Source organism: Triticum aestivum, chromosome 6B (genome assembly GCF_018294505.1).
Source record: "Triticum aestivum cultivar Chinese Spring chromosome 6B, IWGSC CS RefSeq v2.1, whole genome shotgun sequence".
Classification (NCBI taxonomy): Eukaryota; Viridiplantae; Streptophyta; class Magnoliopsida; order Poales; family Poaceae; genus Triticum; species Triticum aestivum.
In genome coordinates this window covers 26,029,409-26,050,900 of record NC_057810.1, presented here as the reverse complement: position 1 = coordinate 26,050,900, position 21,492 = coordinate 26,029,409, and the positions used below count along the sequence as shown (strand labels likewise).

The window sequence follows — 21,492 nt, the reverse complement described above, 5'->3', positions numbered from 1 at the left end:
TTCGAAAAAAGAAATCACTAATTATAAAAACTTCACGCATTTAAGAAACAAAAAACAAAAAGAAAATACCAAACAGAAAATGTTCCGCTTTTCCAGTGTCCTATTTTAATCATTCAAAAATATAAACAACGTGGGATCTCCCGTTGCCGAGTTGGTTAGTGCGGGTGTGCTAATTTCTGGTGGACCTAGGTTCGAATCCTGCAGGACGCACGATCTTTTGCGGTTTCATAAAAAAAGAAGGCTGAATGGGCCAGCCCGCGGCAGGGTGTGCACGTCCGTTCTTGTACAGTGTATATGTGTTTGTCAAATAAATTATGACTATCATGCCCTTACTTATGAAGAGGTATCGATTAATTTGAGCCGTCTTTGTGTTTAGGGGGTGTACCGAAGCAGAAGTGTTATACAACATATTTACATGTAAAAGAATATATACATAGCTCCCAAACGGGGTCATATAGCTGACACACAGTAACTCAATCCATCTAACTTTTAGGACAGTCCCGAAACAAGAAATCGACAGCCGCTAGGTAGCCAACACTCATACAAATCAAGTGACAGATCCATATATAGGAGATGGTTCAAGGTTAGGGGCCTGAAATGAAAAACTAATAAATCAGAAAAGTTGAGAGAGAGAGAAAAGAAGAATTCTTAGCAAAACACACACTGAATATGCAACCTTGAACATCAAACTTAGTGTTTTAAGTGGAACTTCCACTTCACTACATAAGCAAACGTCTCTTGCAGTTGCTGTTTTTTTTAGAAAAGGAGGATGACCCTCGGCCTCTGCATCTAGAAGATGCATGCAGCCATTTTATTGATTATTTCCGAAGACCTTACAAAGTAGAACAACAATATGCCCACCATCTTGGCAACATCTGCCGCTACTCCTATCCATAAGATGAAGGGGTGCAAGCTGGGCCACATATCCAAACCTCTCACCTAAGCCTAACATCTAAAGCCGGAGGCCCCGACCGAGCCACATGCCGGCAGTTGCTGGTAGTGGCATGGTTACATAAGTCTTCAATATATGATGTGAATCTATAAGATAAGGGCATATTAATATATAATGTAGGCCGCGGCCTACCTTTTTATCAAAAAAAGAAGAAGATAAGGGCATAAGAAATGTAAGCATGATGCATATGGTTGCAAAAGAAAACAGACATGATAATAAACTTTTTGACAGGAAGTGAGTTGGTATTGCGTGCTATGTCTGGCTGAGGTAAAGAGAAACACAAGTACTACAGCTAGCTCGTAAAATGAAAAACTAGCCTTTCTCTTAGAAAAATAGTGTACATAGCGATTAATCTTCGAGAGACGATAATAATGAGTGGTACCTCTTCTTATGTCTGCTCTGAATTGGGTCCATCACAGGAGCCAGTTTACTGTGAATGAAAGAAATAATGATGATTGAGTAGATGAATTAATTGAGATATAAGCCTATCTATCAGGTTGCGCATATTATTAAATGAGCATAGCCAGTAAGTACCTATGTATCAGGTTCTCCTGATACTAGCGGTCGGATTGTTGGGATGATTGTCTACTGTCCGCTTCACGGCTTCCTCAACCCCTGTCGCGTGCACTGGACGGGCACCCCTAGAGTCAATTTCAACTTCCACACTCCGAAGCCGAAGTAGATTCTTCAAGGTAGCGAAGTCGTCCAAGGCGAAGCCGACACGCTTCAAAGCACGGACGTCGACTTTGAAGTGAAGGAGTTCCAGGGCCGGCATAGCTCCTGGTAGGAATCTGAATGGTGCGGGCGTGTCAAAGCACCTCAACTTGGGGAACAAACCGTCGCCCTTGATGCTAAGGAAGACATCCGGCGGGAGCAGCAGCTCGAGACCAATGAGCTCTGGTAAATACCCAATGATATCCATATCCTGCTCATTCATAGCCTTCACATCCATAGACAGGTGTGAGAGATTCGGAACAGAGGAGGCATTAATCCACTTTGGCAGTCCAGGGAAAGCGATAGTTAGGTGGAACTCACGGAGTTGTATTGGCGGCACATAGTTGTCCCAGCTGGCCTCCTCACCCTGCCAACTACTCATCACTCGTAGGACTTCCATGTTAACTAGACCACCGAGGGACTTCACCAATGCTTCATTCGAGATCTCGTCGAGCTCTTGTATCCAAATGTCGAGCTCCCTGAGCTCTTTCAGCTTTCCCAGCTCTATCACGAAGTTTACGGATGTGCCAACGTTGTCCAGCCTTAGTTCTTCTAGGGATGTCAGGTTCCCTATCCAATCTGGCACCTGACTTCGTGCCAGATTGATGCAACGCGACGAGTCCTCGACCGGTATGATCAAGCTTCTATTGATGAGCTCATTGAAATATCCCTCTCCGAGCTTAAATAACCCTATTCCTAGTTTTCCATGCACAAAACCTTCGGCAACCCACATCCAAATCAAGGTTTCTTTCCTGATTGAATAATCTGCTGGAAAATTGTTAAGATGCAATAAGCAAGGCTTGAGATGAGAAGGCAGATTGTAGTAGCTAAGAAGTAGTGTCTTTCTCATGTGGCCCACATCTTCATTGCCTCCATAGCCAAAACCAATTTGGTTGTACACCTTCGACCAATCATCTCTTGGTTTATTAGCCAACAAACTAGCCATTGTAATTATTGCTAATGGCACACCACCACATTTCTGTAAAAGTTCTTCAGGGATCTCAGGGCCTTTTCCTTTTGCACCAAATAATCTTGTATTGAATAGTTCTTTGGAGTGCCGATGAGAAATTGCTTTTAGCTTGTAAACGTCACCTGCCTTTTCAGCAACTTCAAAAAGTCGAGTTGTTGTGACTACATTACTTCCATTTCTCATGTCTATTAGAACAGATTTGATTATTTCCCATGATTGTACATCCCATATATCATCTATAACGATGAAGTACCTATATCACCATGGCAACAGAAGAGTCATGAATTAGTACATCTACCTACAGTATCCATGTAAAAGAAAACTGGTACACGTCAATAAGGAATCTAAAAGCCTACAAGGAGAAAATGCAACACATTGTGTACACAGCCTTAGATCAATCTTTCCATTGGCTTATTTTTGGATATGTATACATGCACTCTACTTTTTCACGACTAGAGAAACACATCAGCAATGAATCTATCCAATGATCTAGTATTTAACAATAAAAAACACTAAGAAGCCAAATTAGGCATTTCATTGGTGACATTCTATGACAATAAAAAACACTAAGAAGCCAAATTAGGCATTTCATTGGTGACATTCTATCAGCGACAGGCTTGTAAATTACATGTCATGGCCTGGTCTGTTAGTAGTCAATTCCGACCAACTAGAAAAGCCCGGCCGAACCCTCTTCTCATCTTTCATTACCCAATGCTATTCTGTGCAAGGGAGGACATATTACACCACTATTGCTTGATGGGAACTACTACCGGTTATGTCTCCAGGTGGATTGTGCATGCTATCCACACATTAGGTAATATTTTAAACATGAGACTCATGTAACTACAAAAGTGCAGAGAATATCTTAATCAGATAGCCTTCAATGTTAACCGACAACAATATATTTCTAAGTCATTGAGCTATGGACATTCCCTTAGAAATATCTGGTGTACTCTTGAACATAACGGTGGGTGGCAAACATGGTGCGTACCTCTTGTTCGCAAGTAGTACCCGGAGTTCTTCTATGGGCAGCCTTCCTTCAAATTGTGCTGTATTGGCGTCATTATATTTTTCCTTGTCAATTTGATAAAGAATTTCCATGAGAACTTTCTTAATGTTGGGATGCAGTGATACAGAAACAAAAGCAGTGCAATCAAATTGCTCTTGAACCCTTTGGTACACTGCCCTGGCAAGAGTTGTCTTGCCCATTCCTGCCATTCCAACAATGGAGACTATATTTAGCTGCTTCGAAACACCATTGATGGCATGTGCCAGCTTCCTTATTACCTCGTCCGTTGAAACTTCAATGCCAACCATCTCTTTCAGATCTTTGTTTAGAGCCGATAAGCGAGGGTCAGCGGTAGATGTGGCAATTCGGTCAGCAAAATTTTTGAGATTGTAGCTAGGACTTATGTCGTTCATTTCTTGGACCTTTGCAATGACATTGTTGATCCTTTGCCCGATCTCATGAAGATCCAAGCCTTGCCCGAACCCATGGAAGCGCAACACCATGGAATCAAAAATATCTTCCATCTCATATGTGACGCTCCTTAGTGTTTCGGCCCAGAGCTTAAACACATCATGCACCTGAGCCTGTGGCATGTCAGCCACATCCAGGAGGGCAGCTTGGACGAACTCTAGCTCCATGTAGAGGTACTGTAGGTCTTCCTTGCCATCTGCATGGATGTTGTAATCATTGCCGAGGAACTGAAGCAGCAGCTTGGGGAACTCGGACAGGGAGCTCATGGCTCTCGCGTATCTGTTAAGATTGAAGATATGGCCGGATTTGGTCAGGAGAGAGGACGAACATGTCCCATATTGCCATCATTGTCATTTGAGGAAGACGAAAGTCAGTACCTGCTATCGACTAGCCCGTTCATCTTTTCCTCCGAATGTTCTGACCTCTCTTTCTTTTCCATTTCGATCTCAGGTTTATTTTCCAGAGTTGTGTGCTCCTCTTCTTCCATGTTCTTCAACGAGCAAAGGCACAAAAAAAGGGTCATGTTGTTGCAGGTGAGAACTTGCAATGGAGCAGTAAGCAAGCAGTGTGGCAATTTATAGAATACCTTATCCGAACATTTGTCAACATCAATCTTATTCAGTTCATCAACAATCTCAGTTATATTAGGCCTTTTCTCTCGCTGGAACTCCACACACCTTAACGCTATTTCGGTGCATGTCCTAACTTGCTCTAATATATGTGATGATTCTGTTGCCTGCACCCGTTTTTTCCAGTTTCTATGTACCTGCAAAGTTGGAACACGATGCCAAAATGTGGCATCCACTCACAGATGTAACACACAGCATGATATTCTCTAAAATTAAAAAAGGATCTTGCTCTTCATTATAGAACATTTTCACTTACACGCTCAATGAATTTCTCAGAAGGCATATATGGACAATCCTGGTTTCCCTCTTGCGCAGCTATTAAGTGTATCATTATAACACCCAAGCTGAATATGTCAAACTTCGGTGAGATTTGCTTCTTAAAGAGGTATTCTGGTGGCATGTATCCACTGCTTGCATGATATCAAACACAATTATTTATTGGAAATGGATTACTCCACCAGTACAGAAGTATAATAGGCTAGTTAAACATTTTTAGGAACACCGAGTATAATACACACAGGTACACAACTCACACTACACACACATATTCACACAACGCTTTTAAGAAGGGAATGAAAGAGGTTTAAGATTGAAAAAATCACTACATGCTCCTCGCCATCCAAAGGCTGCATTTGTTTCCTACCACTGAACAAAAAATCTACATAATCTATTTTGCTGAGAAAGATAGGATGACCAACCAAGGACCAATCGCTGGCAAACGAAGATACAGCCACCTATACTAATTAGCCATGACCTGTGGTAGGTTTTCTCAGTCTCTTTTGTCTTTATGGTCAAAATGTGATACTGCACTATATCTCTTTTCGTTCAAAAATATAATAAAAACACAACTAATACGAAAATTCATCATATGGAACCATATGAAAAAATGACTCGGGTGACATTGTTTTCATGAGTAACAGTCATGAAATATTGAAAAGGTAAGCCTTCTCTCTACCAAAACTATTCAGAAAATTAGAGGTGCACAAATCTTTTTCATTGGGTACTACATTTCTAGATGAGGCCAACAACATTTCTCATGAGGTAAGTTATGTGTGAACTTACAGTGTTCCTGAAATTTTTTGTGTGACAAAGGTTTGCATTGAACCTGCAGGGAGTCTTGATATACCAAAATCTCCAATTTTTGGTATCTTGTTCATGTCGAGCAATATATTTTCGGGTTTCAAGTCCAGATGGTAAATTGGATTTCCAGATCCAGTATGAAGGTACTTTAAACCTTCACAAATTCCTTTAATTATGGTGTAACGTTCATGCCATTGAAGTCCGCATGATTCATCTGTAGAAGTAGACAGAGTGCATATTGATAATAAATATGAAACAATGTAGCCTAATGAGGTAGAGCACCGTTAAATATACCAGAAATGTGATCCTTGAGGCTTCCACACGGCATGTATTCTAAGCAGAGAACTCTTTCTTCCACCGAAGCGAGTACACGTTTTCCGTCATACTCAGTAACTATATTCTGAATTTCATAGCAGTAGCCAACTAACCGTATAATATTTTGATGTTGGACCCCAATAAGATTCATAAGCTCATTATGAAATTGGGCTTCTCCATTACCAAGTTTCTCCCCGGATGAATGATATGGGTTGTTAAGTTTCTTCACAGCAATCACTTCCCCATTATCAAGTACTCCCTGTTAATATATGTATTTTGTTAATATGGCACATGTATCTTAAAGAGATGCAGAGTGATCGTATAAAATATGTAAACGTAAGTGGTAATAATCATACCTTATAAACTACTCCAGATGCACCATGTCCAATTACACGCTCCTCGGAAAAATTACTTGTAATATCTCTTAACACCGTGAGAGGAAACACCCGCACATGTTGTAACCCCATGTTCTCCATGGTACTCTTTATCTATATCCTTATACGAGTGACTAGCTTGGATGTCCCATCTATATGACTATATAAGATAAACACAGAAATCTTCTCAGATAATACAAAAGCATTACCACATGTGCATATGTAAACTAGCGGAGAACGTCGTACCTCGTTGGAGGCGACGGTTGCATGTTATATAGGCAGGGGCATCTCCCTGATAAGCATACAAGGTTTGTTGGGATTACATCTTGAGAGACAAGGAAGATCTAGAGAGATAGAGATAAGAAGTTACAACAAGATGGACTCTATCTATCTAGCTAGGCCAGGTTCGGCCGGTGCGCCCTATGGGCCTGTTGTACTATGTTTAACACCCTCCCATAATCACAACTTGGACAGGTTGAGATTACGTTTAAATTCCTCAAAACTTCTTGTAGGCAAGGCTTTAGTAAACCCATCAGCAACTTGATCTTGAGAGTGAATAAACCGAACATCCAACTTCTTGGCAGCAACTCTTTCTCTGACAAAGTGAAAGTCTATTTCGATATGTTTTGTCCGTGCATGGAAAACTGGATTGGCAGAAAGATATGTAGCACCAAGATTATCACACCATAAGCATGGAGCTTGTTTACAACGTATGCCAAGCTCCTTGAGCAGAGACTGAACCCAGATAATTTCAGCAGTAGCATTTGCTAGTGCCTTATATTCTGCTTCTGTACTGGACCTAGATACAGTAGCTTGCTTTTTAGCACACCAAGAAATCAGATTTGGACCAAAGAACACTGCAAAGCCACCAGTTGATCGTCTGTCATCTAGACAGCCTGCCCAATCAGAGTCAGAAAATGCACTGACAAGTGTTGACGATGACTTGCTGAATGTTAGTCCAGTACTCAAGGTATTTTTGACATATCTAAGAATGCGTTTGGCAGCTGTCAAGTGTACTGTAGTGGGTGCATGAAGGAACTGACAAACTTTGTTCACAGCAAAGGAAATATCAGGCCTAGTCAAGGTTAAATATTGTAATGCACCAACCATACTCCTGTACCTGGTGCTATCCTCTTGATTCAAGAGTTCTCCCTCTGACAAGGACAGTTTTTCTGAGCTGGACAAAGGTGTTAATGCTGGCTTGCAACCTTTCAACCCTGATTTTGCTACAAGATCAGTTGCATACTTTTCTTGGGTAAGATAGAGATCATCTCCTACTCTTTTTACTTCAATACCAAGAAAATAATGCAGGTCTCCCAAATCCTTGAGAGCAAATTCAGAATTTAGATCTTTTAATAATCCTGTAACAGCCTCATCTGATGAACTTGTGACTATGATATCATCAACATATATAAGTACAAATATAGAGGTATTTGACTTATTATAAATAAATAATGAGGTGTCAGACTTGGAAGGAGCAAAACCAAGTGCCTGAAGTTTTGAGCTCAACCTGGAATACCATGCTCTAGGGGCTTGTTTTAATCCATACAAAGCCTTATCAAGCTTGCAAATGTGAAGAGGCTTACTTTTATCCTCAAACCCAGGAGGTTGTTTCATGAACACTTCCTCTTCCAGAACACCATGGAGAAACGCGTTCTGTACATCTAGCTGGCGGAGACACCATCCCCTGGACATGGCAATAGACAAAACAAGGCGAATAGTGGCAGCCTTTACAACAGGACTGAATGTATCCTCATAGTCTAAGCCATACCTTTGCTTAAATCCTTTTGCTACTAGCCTAGCTTTGTAACGATCAATGGTTCCATCAGACTTCTTCTTTACTCTGAAAACCCATTTACAGTCGATCACATTTTTACCTTTGCCTTGATGTGCAGAGACTAAGTGCCATGTTTTATTTTTGTGAAGCGCCATGCACTCTTCTTCCATGGCTTTCTTCCACCGTAGATCATCCAAAGCTTCTGCAACAGTACGTGGAACAGTGTCTGCACTGTGTGTGTTACAAGCATAACCAAATTTTGCTATATGTTTATAGTCTTTGGGTTGAATTACTCCCCTTTGAAGTCTGGTCCGTGATGGTGACAAAGCGGGCACAGAAGATCCGCCCCCTGGAGCTGCTGCAGATCCCGAAGAAGACCTGCCGGGGGCCTCAGGCGCGTGCGACGAGGCGGGATCTTCTGCGGCCATCGGGCGTGACGTACGGGAGGATGGCGCCACAGAAGATCCGGCGGCAGCGGGGGCAGCTGCGTCCGGCTCATGATGGAGCAATGATGAGTGGGCCCCCGCAGATGCGGCGCGGGACTCCACACCCGGATCCCGCCGAGGCGCACGCCGCGTGTAGTGACGCGGTTCGGTGCCGAACCGACCGGGCGCAGGGCCCACCCGCGCAGGCGCGCCGTGATTGGCTGGGGCGCTGTCGACTTGTCGCGGCGCGGAGCCGCTGCTGCCACCGCTGGCGTGGCGTGGCGTGGGGCTCGAGGAGGATTCGTCCGTCCCGTCATGCACGGAACCCGCGGCTGAGACGCCCTGATCCCGAGGCGGATCCGCATCGATGACGCGGCTGCTGCATGCAGGGGGCATAAAATGACGAATTTGGCTGATTTCTTCAGTATATTCTGCGCCGATTTTTTCTGCTTCATCACAAAACTCATCACCAGCATTAGTAGGAGAATTAGTCAATAATTGATCATTAGTAGTAAAAGCATCCCCATTGTCAAGGCCGGTGAGGTGAGATGGAAGAAGAAGGATTTCCTTTTGAAGGAGAGTGCCGGCGTTTGGGTGGAGGTGTGCAAAAGGGAAAACAGTCTCGTCAAATACGACATCACGAGAGATGTAGACACGACCTGTGGATAAATCAAGGCATTTTACACCTTTATGTTGTGGACTGTAACCAATAAAAACACACTGTTTTGATCGGAATAGAAGTTTGCGGTTGTTGTAGGGACGAAGATTTGGCCAGCACGCACAACCAAATACTCGAAGTGATTTGTAGTCAGGTTTGGTGTGAAGAAGGCGTTCTACCGGAGTTTCATTGTTGATAACTCTACTAGGTAGGATATTTATAAGATGAACTGCGGTGAGAAAGGCTTCATCCCAGAATTTTAGTGGCATAGAGGCAGCTGCAAGAAGAGCTAAACCTACTTCAACGATATGCCTATGCTTACGCTCGGCAGATCCGTTTTGTTGGTGAGCATGAGGACATGATATGTGGTGAGATATGCCAATCTGTTGAAAAAAGGAGTTTAGGTTTCTGTATTCCCCTCCCCAATCAGATTGTATAGCTAGAATTTTGCAGTTGAACTTTCTTTCTACAAGTGCTTGGAAATTGTGAAAAATTTGAAACACATCAGATTTCTTTTTGAGGAGATATATCCATGTGTACTTACTGAAATCATCAATGAAACTCACGTAGTAGGTGTGACGCCCAACTGAGGTAGGCGCGGGACCCCATACATCAGAAAAAATGAGTTCAAGAGGCTTGGTGGAAACACTTGTAGATATAGGATAAGCTAACTGGTGACTTTTAGCACGTTGGCATGAGTCACAAACAGTTTCACAACTACGCTCACCAACAAACGGGAGCTTATTCTTTCTAAGCAATTTCTCAATCAAAGAAAACGATGCATGTCCTAATCTATCGTGCCATCGTGTTGAAGACACTTTGGTGACACCATAGGCTTGTTTATTCAATCTCCTAAGCTCCGGAATCAACGGGTAGAGCCCTCGAACACATCTACCTCGATAGAGAATTTTCCTCGTGACCTGATCCTTGATCAAAAAGAAAAACGGATGAAATTCAAGGAACACATGGTTATCGATGGCAATGCGATGAACGGAAAGGAGATTTTTGGATGCACTAGGAACATGCAAAAATTTTCTGAGACGAATATTTTTGTGGGGAGTTTTTATTACTGAATGACCAATATGACTAATGCTCATACCTTCTCCATTGGCGGTATGGACTTGGTCTTGCCCGCGATACTTCTCGCGCATGGTTACCTTCTCCAACTCCCCTGTGATGTGATCTGTCGCGCCGCTGTCCACGTACCAGTTCGTGTCGACACCGTAGGAGCCTTCTGCCGCCCCCGCAACCTTCTCATCTTGGGAAGATTCTCCATCTTCCTCGTAACGGTACCAGCAGTCCCGTGCAGTGTGGCCTGGTTTGCCACAAATTTGGCAGCGCGGGATGTCCGGAGTAGCGCGTGGGCGGCCTCCGCGGCGACCCTTGTTGCTGTTGTTGTAGGGCCGACCGCCGCCGCCGTTGCTGCTGCGTGGAGAAGGGTTGCCGTCGCCGCCCGAAGACTTGCCCTTGGAGCGCTGCGACCCACGGTAGCGAGATGAGCCACCGCTGCGTCGGCCGCCTCCACCACGGCCGCGGGACGCCGCGTTGGCAGAGGACTTGAATCCTCCACCGGATCCTGCCGTGCTGTAAAGGGCGAGGCGCTGATCAAAGTTACTCATCTGGGCGTAGAGGTCGTCGATGCTGATGGGCTCGGTGCGGGCGTCGTTGGCGGAGATGAGGGGTTGATACTCCATGTCAAGGCCGGAGGTGATGTAGGAGATAAGCTCATCATCATCGATCGGCTTCCCAGCAGCTGCGAGCTCATCTGCAAGGGACCTCATGTGGGCGAAGTAGGCAGCCACCGACTGCGTTCCCTTCTGCGCCGTGGAGAGCGCAACCCTGATGTTGTTGACGCGCGCCCTGGACTGCGAGGAGAACATGTGGGCAAGGGCTGCCCAGAGCTCGTGCGGCGTGGCTATGGACGTGACCTGCACGAGGACTTCCTTGGTGAGGTTATTGAGCAAGTATCCAAGTACCTGCTGCCCTTCTCTGAACCAGATCGGATAGAGAGGGTTGGGTGTTGTCTCCTCTTTCCCGTCCTTGTCCTTCTTGACGATGAACTGGGCGGGCTCCGGCATCGTTCCGTCGACGTAGCCGAAGTAACCAGCACCTCTTAGCTGCGGAGTCACCTGCGCACGCCACAGAACGTAGTTGGTGCGGGTGAGCTTCTCGGCGACCAGCCCCATGGAGGCGATCTGGACAGAGCTTGAGGACGACATGGCTGGTGGTAGGTGTTTTTGCTAGATGTGATGGATAGAGGAGGCTCTGATTACCATGTAAACTAGCGGAGAACGTCGTACCTCGTTGGAGGCGACGGTTGCATGTTATATAGGCAGGGGCATCTCCCTGATAAGCATACAAGGTTTGTTGGGATTACATCTTGAGAGACAAGGAAGATCTAGAGAGATAGAGATAAGAAGTTACAACAAGATGGACCCTATCTATCTAGCTAGGCCAGGTTCGGCCGGTGCGCCCTATGGGCCTGTTGTACTATGTTTAACAGCATAAAACTTCAAAGAGTTGAAAACTAGACATGTTGCTATAGCTTGAACATGAGGCTTCGATGTCATTTCCGCTCCAGATGAGACATGTTGCTTCCCAATTCTGATTTACTTAATTATCAAAACTATTCAAATATTTTATTAAGCAAGACAAAGTAGTACACTTAATTCCTGTCACCTTTTAACGGCAAAGTCTGCATGGAGAATACAGAACAGTTGATTCATACATCAAAGTCTTTTGGAGTTTGTAGAAAGTTTTCAGCTCATTCTCCATGGAAGGAACAGTGAGGAAGTCATTTTCGGCTGCCGAGAATTGGAAATTATCTTTGTTTTCCTAGATTACCAAATAAAATTTGATAATATTTTGTGGTCTATGCTCTGAGAGGGGCAATGCCTTCAATACGCCCCTCCAACTTTTCAAGGGGAAATATCCCCTTTTTTTTCCCTACGATATCCATTCATGTTCATGTGGAGTTAACTAGTGTTATTATCCCCTTCGCTAAATGGTGTACATTTGATCTTTGGTAGCACTTCATTTCTTCCTCACATATATAGTAATCTGGCACAGGCAATATGCTCATTAAGTGTTTATTTTCAATCTCCTGATCACGATTTTCTTCAATTATACCAAGGTCGTTAATTATAGTAGAAAAGCGAGTTTTCTCTGTTTTATACATTCTGGTTACATGGGCAGCCCATCTACTGATGAACTGTTGTAATGAGCATACTCTATAATTCCATCTCTCTGACAGCCGTGTGACCTGGGACTATATCTGCAGAACCTTGAAACGTTAGCCAATCCAATTCAGAATTTGGAAGTGCGATGTTTACCCCTCAAGGCTGCTGACCAAGAGTCAAGAATTATTGGCGCACGGTCCGACAAAGCTCTGTAGGCATTCTAAAATATGAACCGAGTCTAAAGGAAATTTTAGTTCCCACTCTGTTTTCAAGATAACCAAATCAAGCTCCTCAAATTTCGTAATCGGCAGGCTATTCAGTCAGTTGAATTGATGGCCCAATAGACTGGCATTCCTCAGGTCCGAAATGTCAAGAACGGTGCTGAAAAAAGGTCCATCAATTATGAACCTGCTATTACTCATCTCCTATTTCAGAGGAATGAGAATTGAACTTTCTAATGGAAGCCTTTAGGTCATAAAAGATGCTACCAAACAGTTCTTTTCGACAGGGCAGTGTGTTCAATAGCAGCGACGATTAAGTGCCAATCAAACAGTTAGCTTAATTAAGTTGTCGACAGTGCTTCTTCGAAGTTTGGTTGCCCGGGCTACTTGGCTAGTGGGCTATACTGAACAATTAGTTGACTTGGAGCTGTCGACACTGTGTCTTTGAAGTTTGGTTGCCGGGGCTACTGGGCAATATTAAACAATAGTTGACCTTGGAGCATGTATTTTCATAGGTACAAGTTCTTATCCTTGATCGATAGACAACCAACCCATTATCTCTAACTGCAGGCATGTTAAGAAAAGCGTTTTTTGTTCTTGATTAAGAGCACAGCACATATTTGATATCTATTAGTTCATTCGTTTTGTCTTATCTAGGCTGGTGGTGTACAGAATTGCCGCCGTTTAGACATGGATTTGTTTTGGGATTCAGAGTTCCAAGAGTTTCTTGGATTGATTTCGGGCAGATTGCCCCTCTAATTGGTATTGGTGGATTTATGACCATTGCTCTCCCTATGATGTTTGCTTTCCACTAGAGTGCTGGATCTACTTTTTTTTTGCAGGACAAAAAGGTACTGTACTCAAAGGATGAAGCTTTTTTCTGCGAATATTGAAAAATGAAGTTGGGCGTAGTGTTTTATGCACAAACCAGTTAGCACAGAAGATGGATTTGATGTTATTTTGACCACAAAACTCGAGCAATCTATCTCAACACATGGGACATCCAAATAGAGAAGCTAAAAGGAGACTAGAGACAGAGTTTGAGGCAGAACGTAACGCTAATCAAACTGACTGACAAGCAAAACACAGCTAAAGATTCATGAAATTTGTACAGTTGCACAGATCGAGGAAAGAAAAGATGGTTAAAGCAAGAGTTGCATCCAGTGTGGGCAAACCTGGAGATGGATCGAAGAGCTGCTCAAGTGCGGATGAAACGGGGAAGAGGGCGGAGAGCGAGATAGACGACGCGGCTTGCTCGTTGACGGGATAGGATAGACTAGTAGCATGTTCGGCAGCAGGTTCCCATCCTGCTTGCATCAGCAGTTGGTTTGAGATTCTGGTGGCAATTAAGTAGGGAGTACTTATCAACCAGCTGGACACTGCCCTTTCGACTTCACATGGTGTTGACAATTTAGCTTTAATTTATCTAAGTTTTTTCTTAATATTTGACAGATGCACTCCTTAAACTGCAGTCCTGTTGCAAAACATCAAAAAAATTGTTCAACTTTTCACTGGATAACAAGGATTGGGGAAAGACGGTTTTCACTAGATATTTTATAATGGGAAAAGATTCGTGAGAGAGAAGACAAATGAAAAGAAAAAAGAGGCACTGAGAGCAACTCCAATGGGACGACCCATTTCGTCCGCCCGCGTCCGCTTGGGTCGGCGCGCACAAAAGTGGCGGCCTAACGCGCCTACCCAAACTTAAATCGTGTCCGTCTGGCGTCCGCGCCGACCCATTTCCGACCCAAAATTGCGCCTGAAATGCGTCGGCGCGGACGCGCCGGGAGTCTCCTCGCCGTCCGCCGCGTCCCCACCTGGCGGTCGCCCAACCGCCACTGGTCGTCTTATTTATGATGACCACCGACAGCAGGCCCACGCGCCAGCCAGTGCGCGAGTCCTTTTTTAACCACGCGTGCGGCGGGGTCGGACTCATCCACTTCTCCCGTCCACATCTGGCCCCCCACCACTCCCTTTGCTTCCTCGCCGGCGACCGCAAACCCTAGAGCGCGCCATGGGCCTCTTCGGCAGCATCAATGGCAAGGGCAAGGGCAAGGGCACCCCCGGCGCCTCGTCCTCCCGTGCTCCCCCTCCCCCTCCACCGCCGGCACGTTTCCGCCCTGAACGCCGGCGCCTGCACATCCCTGTGCACCAAGTGCGGTGGCACTGGGAGTACAGGCAGCCCCTCCCCTACCCCGACATGACGCTGCCGCACCATTCGCATTTGGATCCAAACCGAATCCCGGTGCCGGCGGTTCCGCGGACCCAGCGGGCGCACGACGACGAGGTGCGCTGGCGCCGCGCGCTGCTCACGCCGGAGCAGCGTCAGTTGCCCGAGTACGCCGCCGACTCTCCCAACTGGGAGGCTTGGTTCGCCCTCGAACACGAGCGGCAACGGCGCTCGGGTGTCGCCGCCGTCCTGCCGCCGTTCCCACCGCCGCCCCCGGAGGTAGAGCTGGAGGACATGGAGGCAGAGGCGGAGTACCAAGCCGCCCTCGAGGAGGCCCTGCAGCACGCGCTGGAGGCTAGCCGCATCGACGAGGACGCACACTGGGATGGGCTAGAGCAAGCCCTTGCTCTGTCGGCGGCGGGGGACTCCGTCCACACCCTGCTCTTCGTGCCGCCGCCTCCACCGTCGCCGCCCATTCAGCCCAAGCCGGAGCCGGAGCCGGAGACGTCGCGTAAGCGCTCCCCTCCTCCACCCACTTGGCCGGAGGAGGCCTACTCGTGGACGGGCCAGTACCGCGAGTGGGTGAGCGCGCCTCCCGTCCACTTCGCCGTCACGCCGGAGGAGGAGGCCACCCACCTCGAGCGATGAAAGGAGCACTGGCTCCGCCAGGAGCAGGCCGACAACGAGGAGCAGATGCGCTATGAGGCCATGCTCGAACGCGACGCTGAGGCGCTCTGGCTCGAGGAAGAGGAGGAGGAGTGCGCGCGGCTTGCCGCAATGCCGCTGCCCCAGCAGACGCCGGAGGAGGCTGCCCTGGCAGCGTACCAAGCGGCGTTCGGGTGGGCTGGCCCTGCTCGGGTGGGCAAGGGCAAGGGCAAGGCCGACGACGTCTAAGGCAGCATGCGGGGCGGCAGCAGGCGGGCGCAGACTTTTTTTAATGTTCTATTTAATGTTTATTAGATTTAAGTGGACTTTGGCCGGCGTTTGACCGGCCACTTTATGTTTATTTATGTTTATTTCGTGCAACTTATTTTTTTCCACACCGGCACATTTGGATCGGCCTCCTCGTTGGGCGGTCAAGCCGATCCATTTTAAAATGCGGACGCGCACGTCCGCCTAGCCGACCCAAACGGACAAAAAGCGGACAAAGCGTGCGTCCGTTTGAGTCGCCTGTTGGAGTTGCTATGAGCGGACTACTGGATCGAAAAGGACTGCCGGGCTCGCGGATATTTTGCAAGTTTTCAAAGATCTGTTCGGTAGTGATGGCTGTCAAAGCTGGACCCGTCTGTCGACAACATTTGCATGTTCAATCCGGTAGGCAAAAGGCAACTCGCTTGACTGCGTGGACTTTTTGTACCGAGGCTACTCGTAGTGCGAGTAACATAAGTAGTAAAGAGCATCTCCAGCCACTCGCCCCCCACCCCCCACACGCCCAAAAAGAGTTGCCTGGGACCGACCCGGCATTTCTTGCGTGTGGGACGATTGCGTTTCCAGTCGTTGTCATCAGGTCGCCACCAAAATCGCGCAAACTCGGCGATCTTTCGTAGAAATTTGTACAAACTCACGACCTGGCACAAACTCAGCGATATTTCATAAAAAATTATACAAACCAAATAAACATGCAAACTACGCCTAGTACTGCTACGCCGCGGCCGCGACCCGCCTTCTACATGCCGAGGACCTTGTAGAAACGGGTGTAGTCACCGCCGCCGCCGTCGTCATCGTCGTCGTCGTGCGCCCCAGCGGCGCCGTCGTCGTCGTGGGCCCCTGGTGCCGGAGCCGCCGCCGTCCCTGCCGGTGCCGCCGCCGTCCCTGCCGGACCCCTGGCCAGGGTCGCCGACGCGCGCGGGGTTGGACGGACCGGCCTCGTCCTCCTCGTCTCTGTCGAGGTCGACGACGCCGTCCTCCTCGCGTCCGCTGCGCCGGCGGGCCTGACGCCGGGCCTGGAGCTCCGCGTATGCCCGGCGCTGGCGGAGCACCTTCTCGCGGACGTAGTTCTCCCTCGGTCACTTGAGGGCGGCCTCGTCGGCGGCGGCCATCTCCGCATGCTCCGGCTTCACGGGGAGCAGCCCCGGCTTGGTCTTCGGCCGGACTAGGCGGAGGGAGTGCGGGGAGGGGCGGACGCCCTCGTTGATGACGAGGGCGCCGCTGCGGGTGCGGCGCCGTACCAGCGTCTCCTCCTCCGGCTCCGGCTTGACGGGGCGGAGCGTCGGCGAGCCGGAGGAGAGCGAGCCGGAGCCCGACGAGGAGGACGTCCCCGGCTCCATTCGCCGCGGCGTCCAAGAGCTGCCACGACGGCGAGAGAACGACGGGCGCGGCGGGTACTCGAGGCACGGCATGTTGCCGGTCTTGATGTGGTTGAGGATGGCCTCGAGGGTGCGGTCGGGCACGCCCTACCACTCGCGCCGCCCGTCGGCGTCGAGGCGGCCGCGGAGGATGGTGCCGTTGGCGGAGGCGATCTGCTCCTCACGGCGGCGCTCGAAGAACATCGTCCATGGCGCGTGGCTGTCGACGGCGTACCTCGGCTTATTCCGTTGCGCCTCCGACAGCAACGAGCGGATGCGGGCGATCTCGGCCCGCCGTGTAGCCCCTTCGAGCACCGGTGGTACCGGGACGCCGCCGGCGCTCAACTTCCACGAGCCCGACACCCGCATGTCCGGGGGTGCCGGATAGTCGGCCTCACAGAGGAGGCGCGCCTCGTCCTTGTGGAGATGGCGTCGGCCAAAGCCGTTGGCCGCCGCGGCGTCACCGAGGTACCGCTCAGCCATTGCTCGTCGGCGGGGAAATATGGGGGAGAGTTGCTCTCTGTGGTGGGAGACGAGGCGGGCTGTGGCGACTGTGGCGTTCACCGGGGTGAGAGCCTGCATGCCGGGCGACGCGTGGCGGGAGCGGGCGGACGCGCGTCGGTGGCATCTTCATTGTGCTGCCCGTGAGACATCAATGGAGGCTGGCCGGCGCGGCAGCCTTGGCATTGATTCCTGGAGGAACCGAGGCGATGAGGACGATGAAGCGGCATCTCGCTGACTAGGCAGGCCCATCCCCGTTCGCGCCAAAATATCTTTCCCCGGCGCCCCCAGACAGCCCCCAGCGCGCCAGGTTCGGCCTGGGTCCGCCGGCGCCAGTTTCGGTCCAAACCGACGAAAAATGGGCTCCTAAGGACGCGACTGGGCCGTTATTTGGCGCCGGCGGCAAAAAAAACGGCTGGGGGCACGAGTGGAGATGTTCTGACATGCATACCACATAAGTAAAAGTGGCAATTCGTAAATAATTAAGAAGAAAATAGACAAATAGAGTAACATGTTAGAGCCAGGGCCGTCTCCAGGTATTCGAGGCCCTGGTGCGAAATGCAAAATGGCGCCAAAGATTTTTAAAAACTCTTATCATTAAAGGACCAACATTTTTTGCGTGTAATTAAAGAACTAATATGACTAAAGTATATACTTTCACTTAATTATATAATTTTGAATATTTGTTATTCCATACAATATTTAAAAATATGCATAGTACATAGCCAGTCGATTGATAAACTGAAGTACATACATACACAGAAAAATGAAAAGATCAAAATTCAGATGATTATTCAATATAGTGTTTGCCAAGATGACCCGACAAAAAAAACATAATTATTCAATATAGTGTTTGCATGTATACTCACTAATATAATTTTAAAGAGAAAATATCCCAAATTCCTTGAGGCTTTGTAGGCACACCTGAAAGAGTGATGGACTGGTCGGTGATGCCCCGACGCTCAGCCTCCGACTGCTTCGGCTTGGCGGCATTGGCTAACTTGCGCTGTACCAATTTCCTGGAAATATCCTGCTGTACTGGATTCTAATCTAATTCGTAGAAGACATGACTTACGCAAAAAATGAATTGTTGGACACATAAATAGAAATAAAAAAATAGTAATCAATATAATCATTCTGTTAAAGAAATAGGGTTGAGTTCACCTAGATGGAGATGTGAATCGATGAATCAATGTTCTGATGATTGATGGTGATTCTGAATTTCTGCCGACCCTCAACAAGGATTGTGCCTGTCTTGCATCCTTGACGCTGCCTTACAACAGGCTACGTACGCTCCTGGACTCCTGCCACTAAGGCATGGCGATTAGCAAGCGACGAGCAGCAGCGTGGAACAATTCAGTGGGATACCGACTCTGTTTCTTTTTTTTTGAGTAACCGGATACCAATTCTGTTGTGTGCCCCTGTCCGTAGCAGGCTGCAGTGAACAAAACTAAAGCCCAGTTAACAAAATACTCCATCCGTCCCAAAATTTTTGTCTTAAATTTGTCTAGATATGGGTGTATCTAATACTAAAACGTGACTTGATACATCCGTATTTAAAAAAATCTAAGACAAAAATTTTGGGATGGAGGGAATACAATAGAGACCAAATGTGAGGGCCCTAGAAAATGGGGCCCTGTGCCGTCGCACAATTCACACAGGGCCTTTGGAGAGGCCTGATTAGAGCAAGTACAATAATATGACATAAGTAGGCTATAAGAACGAAATATTATATATTTTTCACCTTTTTTTCTAACCGCCTTGGCATAGATTTCGTTGTGTATGACTTTTCTAATTGCTGATGTGATTTTTGTGTCCGTGCGTTCGTGTTGGTTCTGTGCATCCTAACTATGCAGAGCCCGGATGTGTGCTCTTTGTGTTTGTATCCCCTTGATGCTCCATATTGAGCTAATAAAATCCACCCTTTATCGGAAAAAACTTAGTTGGATGAGAGAGAAGAGAAAAGAAAAGAGAAACAAGCTCTTAATTAGTAGCCAGCTACAGTACGAGCCCCAAAACAATTTGCGAGATTGTAAAGTGGGCCAATGCATGCAAAGATCCTTCATATTTTTATTGCCAAGCCAAGAGAAACCATTCCTGCGACCAAAGGTGCAAGCATCATGCATGCGCAAGCAGCTTGCAAAGAAATGCCAAATTGTCAGGTTTCACGTCTATGGCGTTTGGCCTCGTACCACTAGTAGAAAAACACCTAATAGTCCCGGTTCGTAAGGGCCTTTAGTCCCAGTTCATGAATCGGGACTAATGGGTCGTTACTAATACCTCCATCCATTAGTCCCGGTTCAAACACGAACCGGGACCAATGTGCCTCCACGTGGCCCTGTGCGCGGAGCCCAGTCAGGGGGCCTTTAGTCCCTGTTGGTGGCTCCAACCGGGACCAAAAGGCATCCACGCGTCAGCATTCCAGTGGCTGGGTTTTTTGTTTTTTTTTTGAAAGGAGGGGGGTTGGGGGTTTTGGGGGGTTAATTTAGGTGTTTCATATATTGTGTTAGCTAGCTAATTAATAGAGAGAAGTGTCCTCTCTTATGTCCGTGCTTGGTCGACGCTACGTACTATATATACATAAGTGATCAAGAGAACCATTCAGTACATAAGTTCGTCATGCATACCGAGAGAAGTGATCGATCGACCTCTCCTTCTCCGAGAGATTGGTCGAACAACAAGTTTTCGTATCATGTATCCGACGCTACTGGCTACATACATGTAAAATATGTATAAGATCTCTTAATTACAAACCCCTAGCATTTGAAATCAATTTCCACATGGTATTCTCCGGCTTTACTGATGACGTGGTCAAGAAAGAATCCCGCCAATTCCTCTTGAATTGCTTTCATGCGATCTGGTTCTAGGAGTTCATTCCGCATCTGCCACGTCTAATTTGAAGAAGGGGGTTAATTAATACATATATATGAATGAAACTCAACAGAAATGATGGTGTAATAAAATGAAATTGTGAATATTATTGCTTACGCACTTCATATTGTCTTTTAGAGTAGCCCCGCTTGCTTTTCAAAGTTGCGGTGTGGATGAACTCGCACACGTAGTATCCACAAAAATCATTCCCTTCCTCCTGCCACAAGCACTTTACGAGAAATAGAGGTCAATCAAACTGATAATGAAGCATTATAAATGGCATTGATGAAAGTATAGCTATAGAATCAACGGGAGATGCGCGCAACTAGCTAGCCAGTAGTACTTAATATCGCAGCTCCTTCGGCAGTCCCGGAGCTTCTGCGGTGAACTGTTTCCAAACCCTGCAAGACAAAAAAAATAATAATTATTACTTGAGATATCAGGAAATGAACAAAAAGTTGCCGATATGGTGCGATAATGATCGATTGAACTTACTTGCTGAGCATTTCAGTCATGTTCGCATAGGTTTCGGGATCTTTCCGTCTCGAGTCTAAGACGGTTACTAGTCCCCGCTCAAGCTTAATCTCCAGAAGAATATAGTGGTACCTGCGCACACATGCATAACTCATCAATTACATTACTATAACCTCGCTCGAGTAATAAGGGAAACCGAATATGCACACGACAGTAACACTCACTTACCGTTGTAAGGAAAGAGTATGGTATCTTTGTTTTGATTTTTGATCAACGATCGTAGCAAGTTGTCCTCGGCCTCTTTGACGTTCTTTTCAACCAGAAATACATCTATGATATTTGTGTTAATGAATCCAATATCATAAATTTCTTATTTTTTGCACTCGACGATCTCCAATCTGCATAATATATTGAGGA

At 47.0% G+C, this 21,492-nt stretch overlaps 1 protein-coding gene and 1 pseudogene across 2 annotated transcripts; both read right to left on the bottom strand.

Moving 5' to 3' along the window:
- Window positions 1-350: 350 nt before the first annotated feature.
- LOC123135506 (disease resistance RPP8-like protein 3) lies at window positions 351-14,152 on the bottom strand. 2 transcript variants are annotated; one of them, XR_006466052.1, is made up of 11 exons: window positions 13,950-14,152; window positions 6,497-6,674; window positions 6,120-6,399; window positions 5,808-6,039; window positions 5,002-5,152; window positions 4,703-4,882; window positions 4,494-4,606; window positions 3,628-4,395; window positions 1,487-2,889; window positions 1,335-1,382; window positions 351-592 (listed from the first exon to the last, which is right to left on the bottom strand). XR_006466052.1 is itself a non-coding variant. In XM_044554590.1 (10 exons), exons 2-10 carry the CDS (start codon window positions 6,614-6,616, stop codon window positions 1,882-1,884), a joined length of 2,757 nt encoding a protein of 918 aa, XP_044410525.1. In that variant the 5' UTR covers window positions 6,617-6,674; window positions 13,950-14,152; the 3' UTR covers window positions 1,605-1,881. The 2 variants fall into 2 exon arrangements, 1 of the variants encoding a protein (XP_044410525.1); XM_044554590.1 differs by lacking the exons at window positions 351-592; window positions 1,335-1,382 and having other exon boundaries at window positions 1,605-1,892; window positions 1,988-2,889.
- On the bottom strand, window positions 10,978-11,116 carry LOC123140367 (uncharacterized; annotated as a pseudogene).
- Window positions 14,153-21,492: the final 7,340 nt, after the last annotated feature.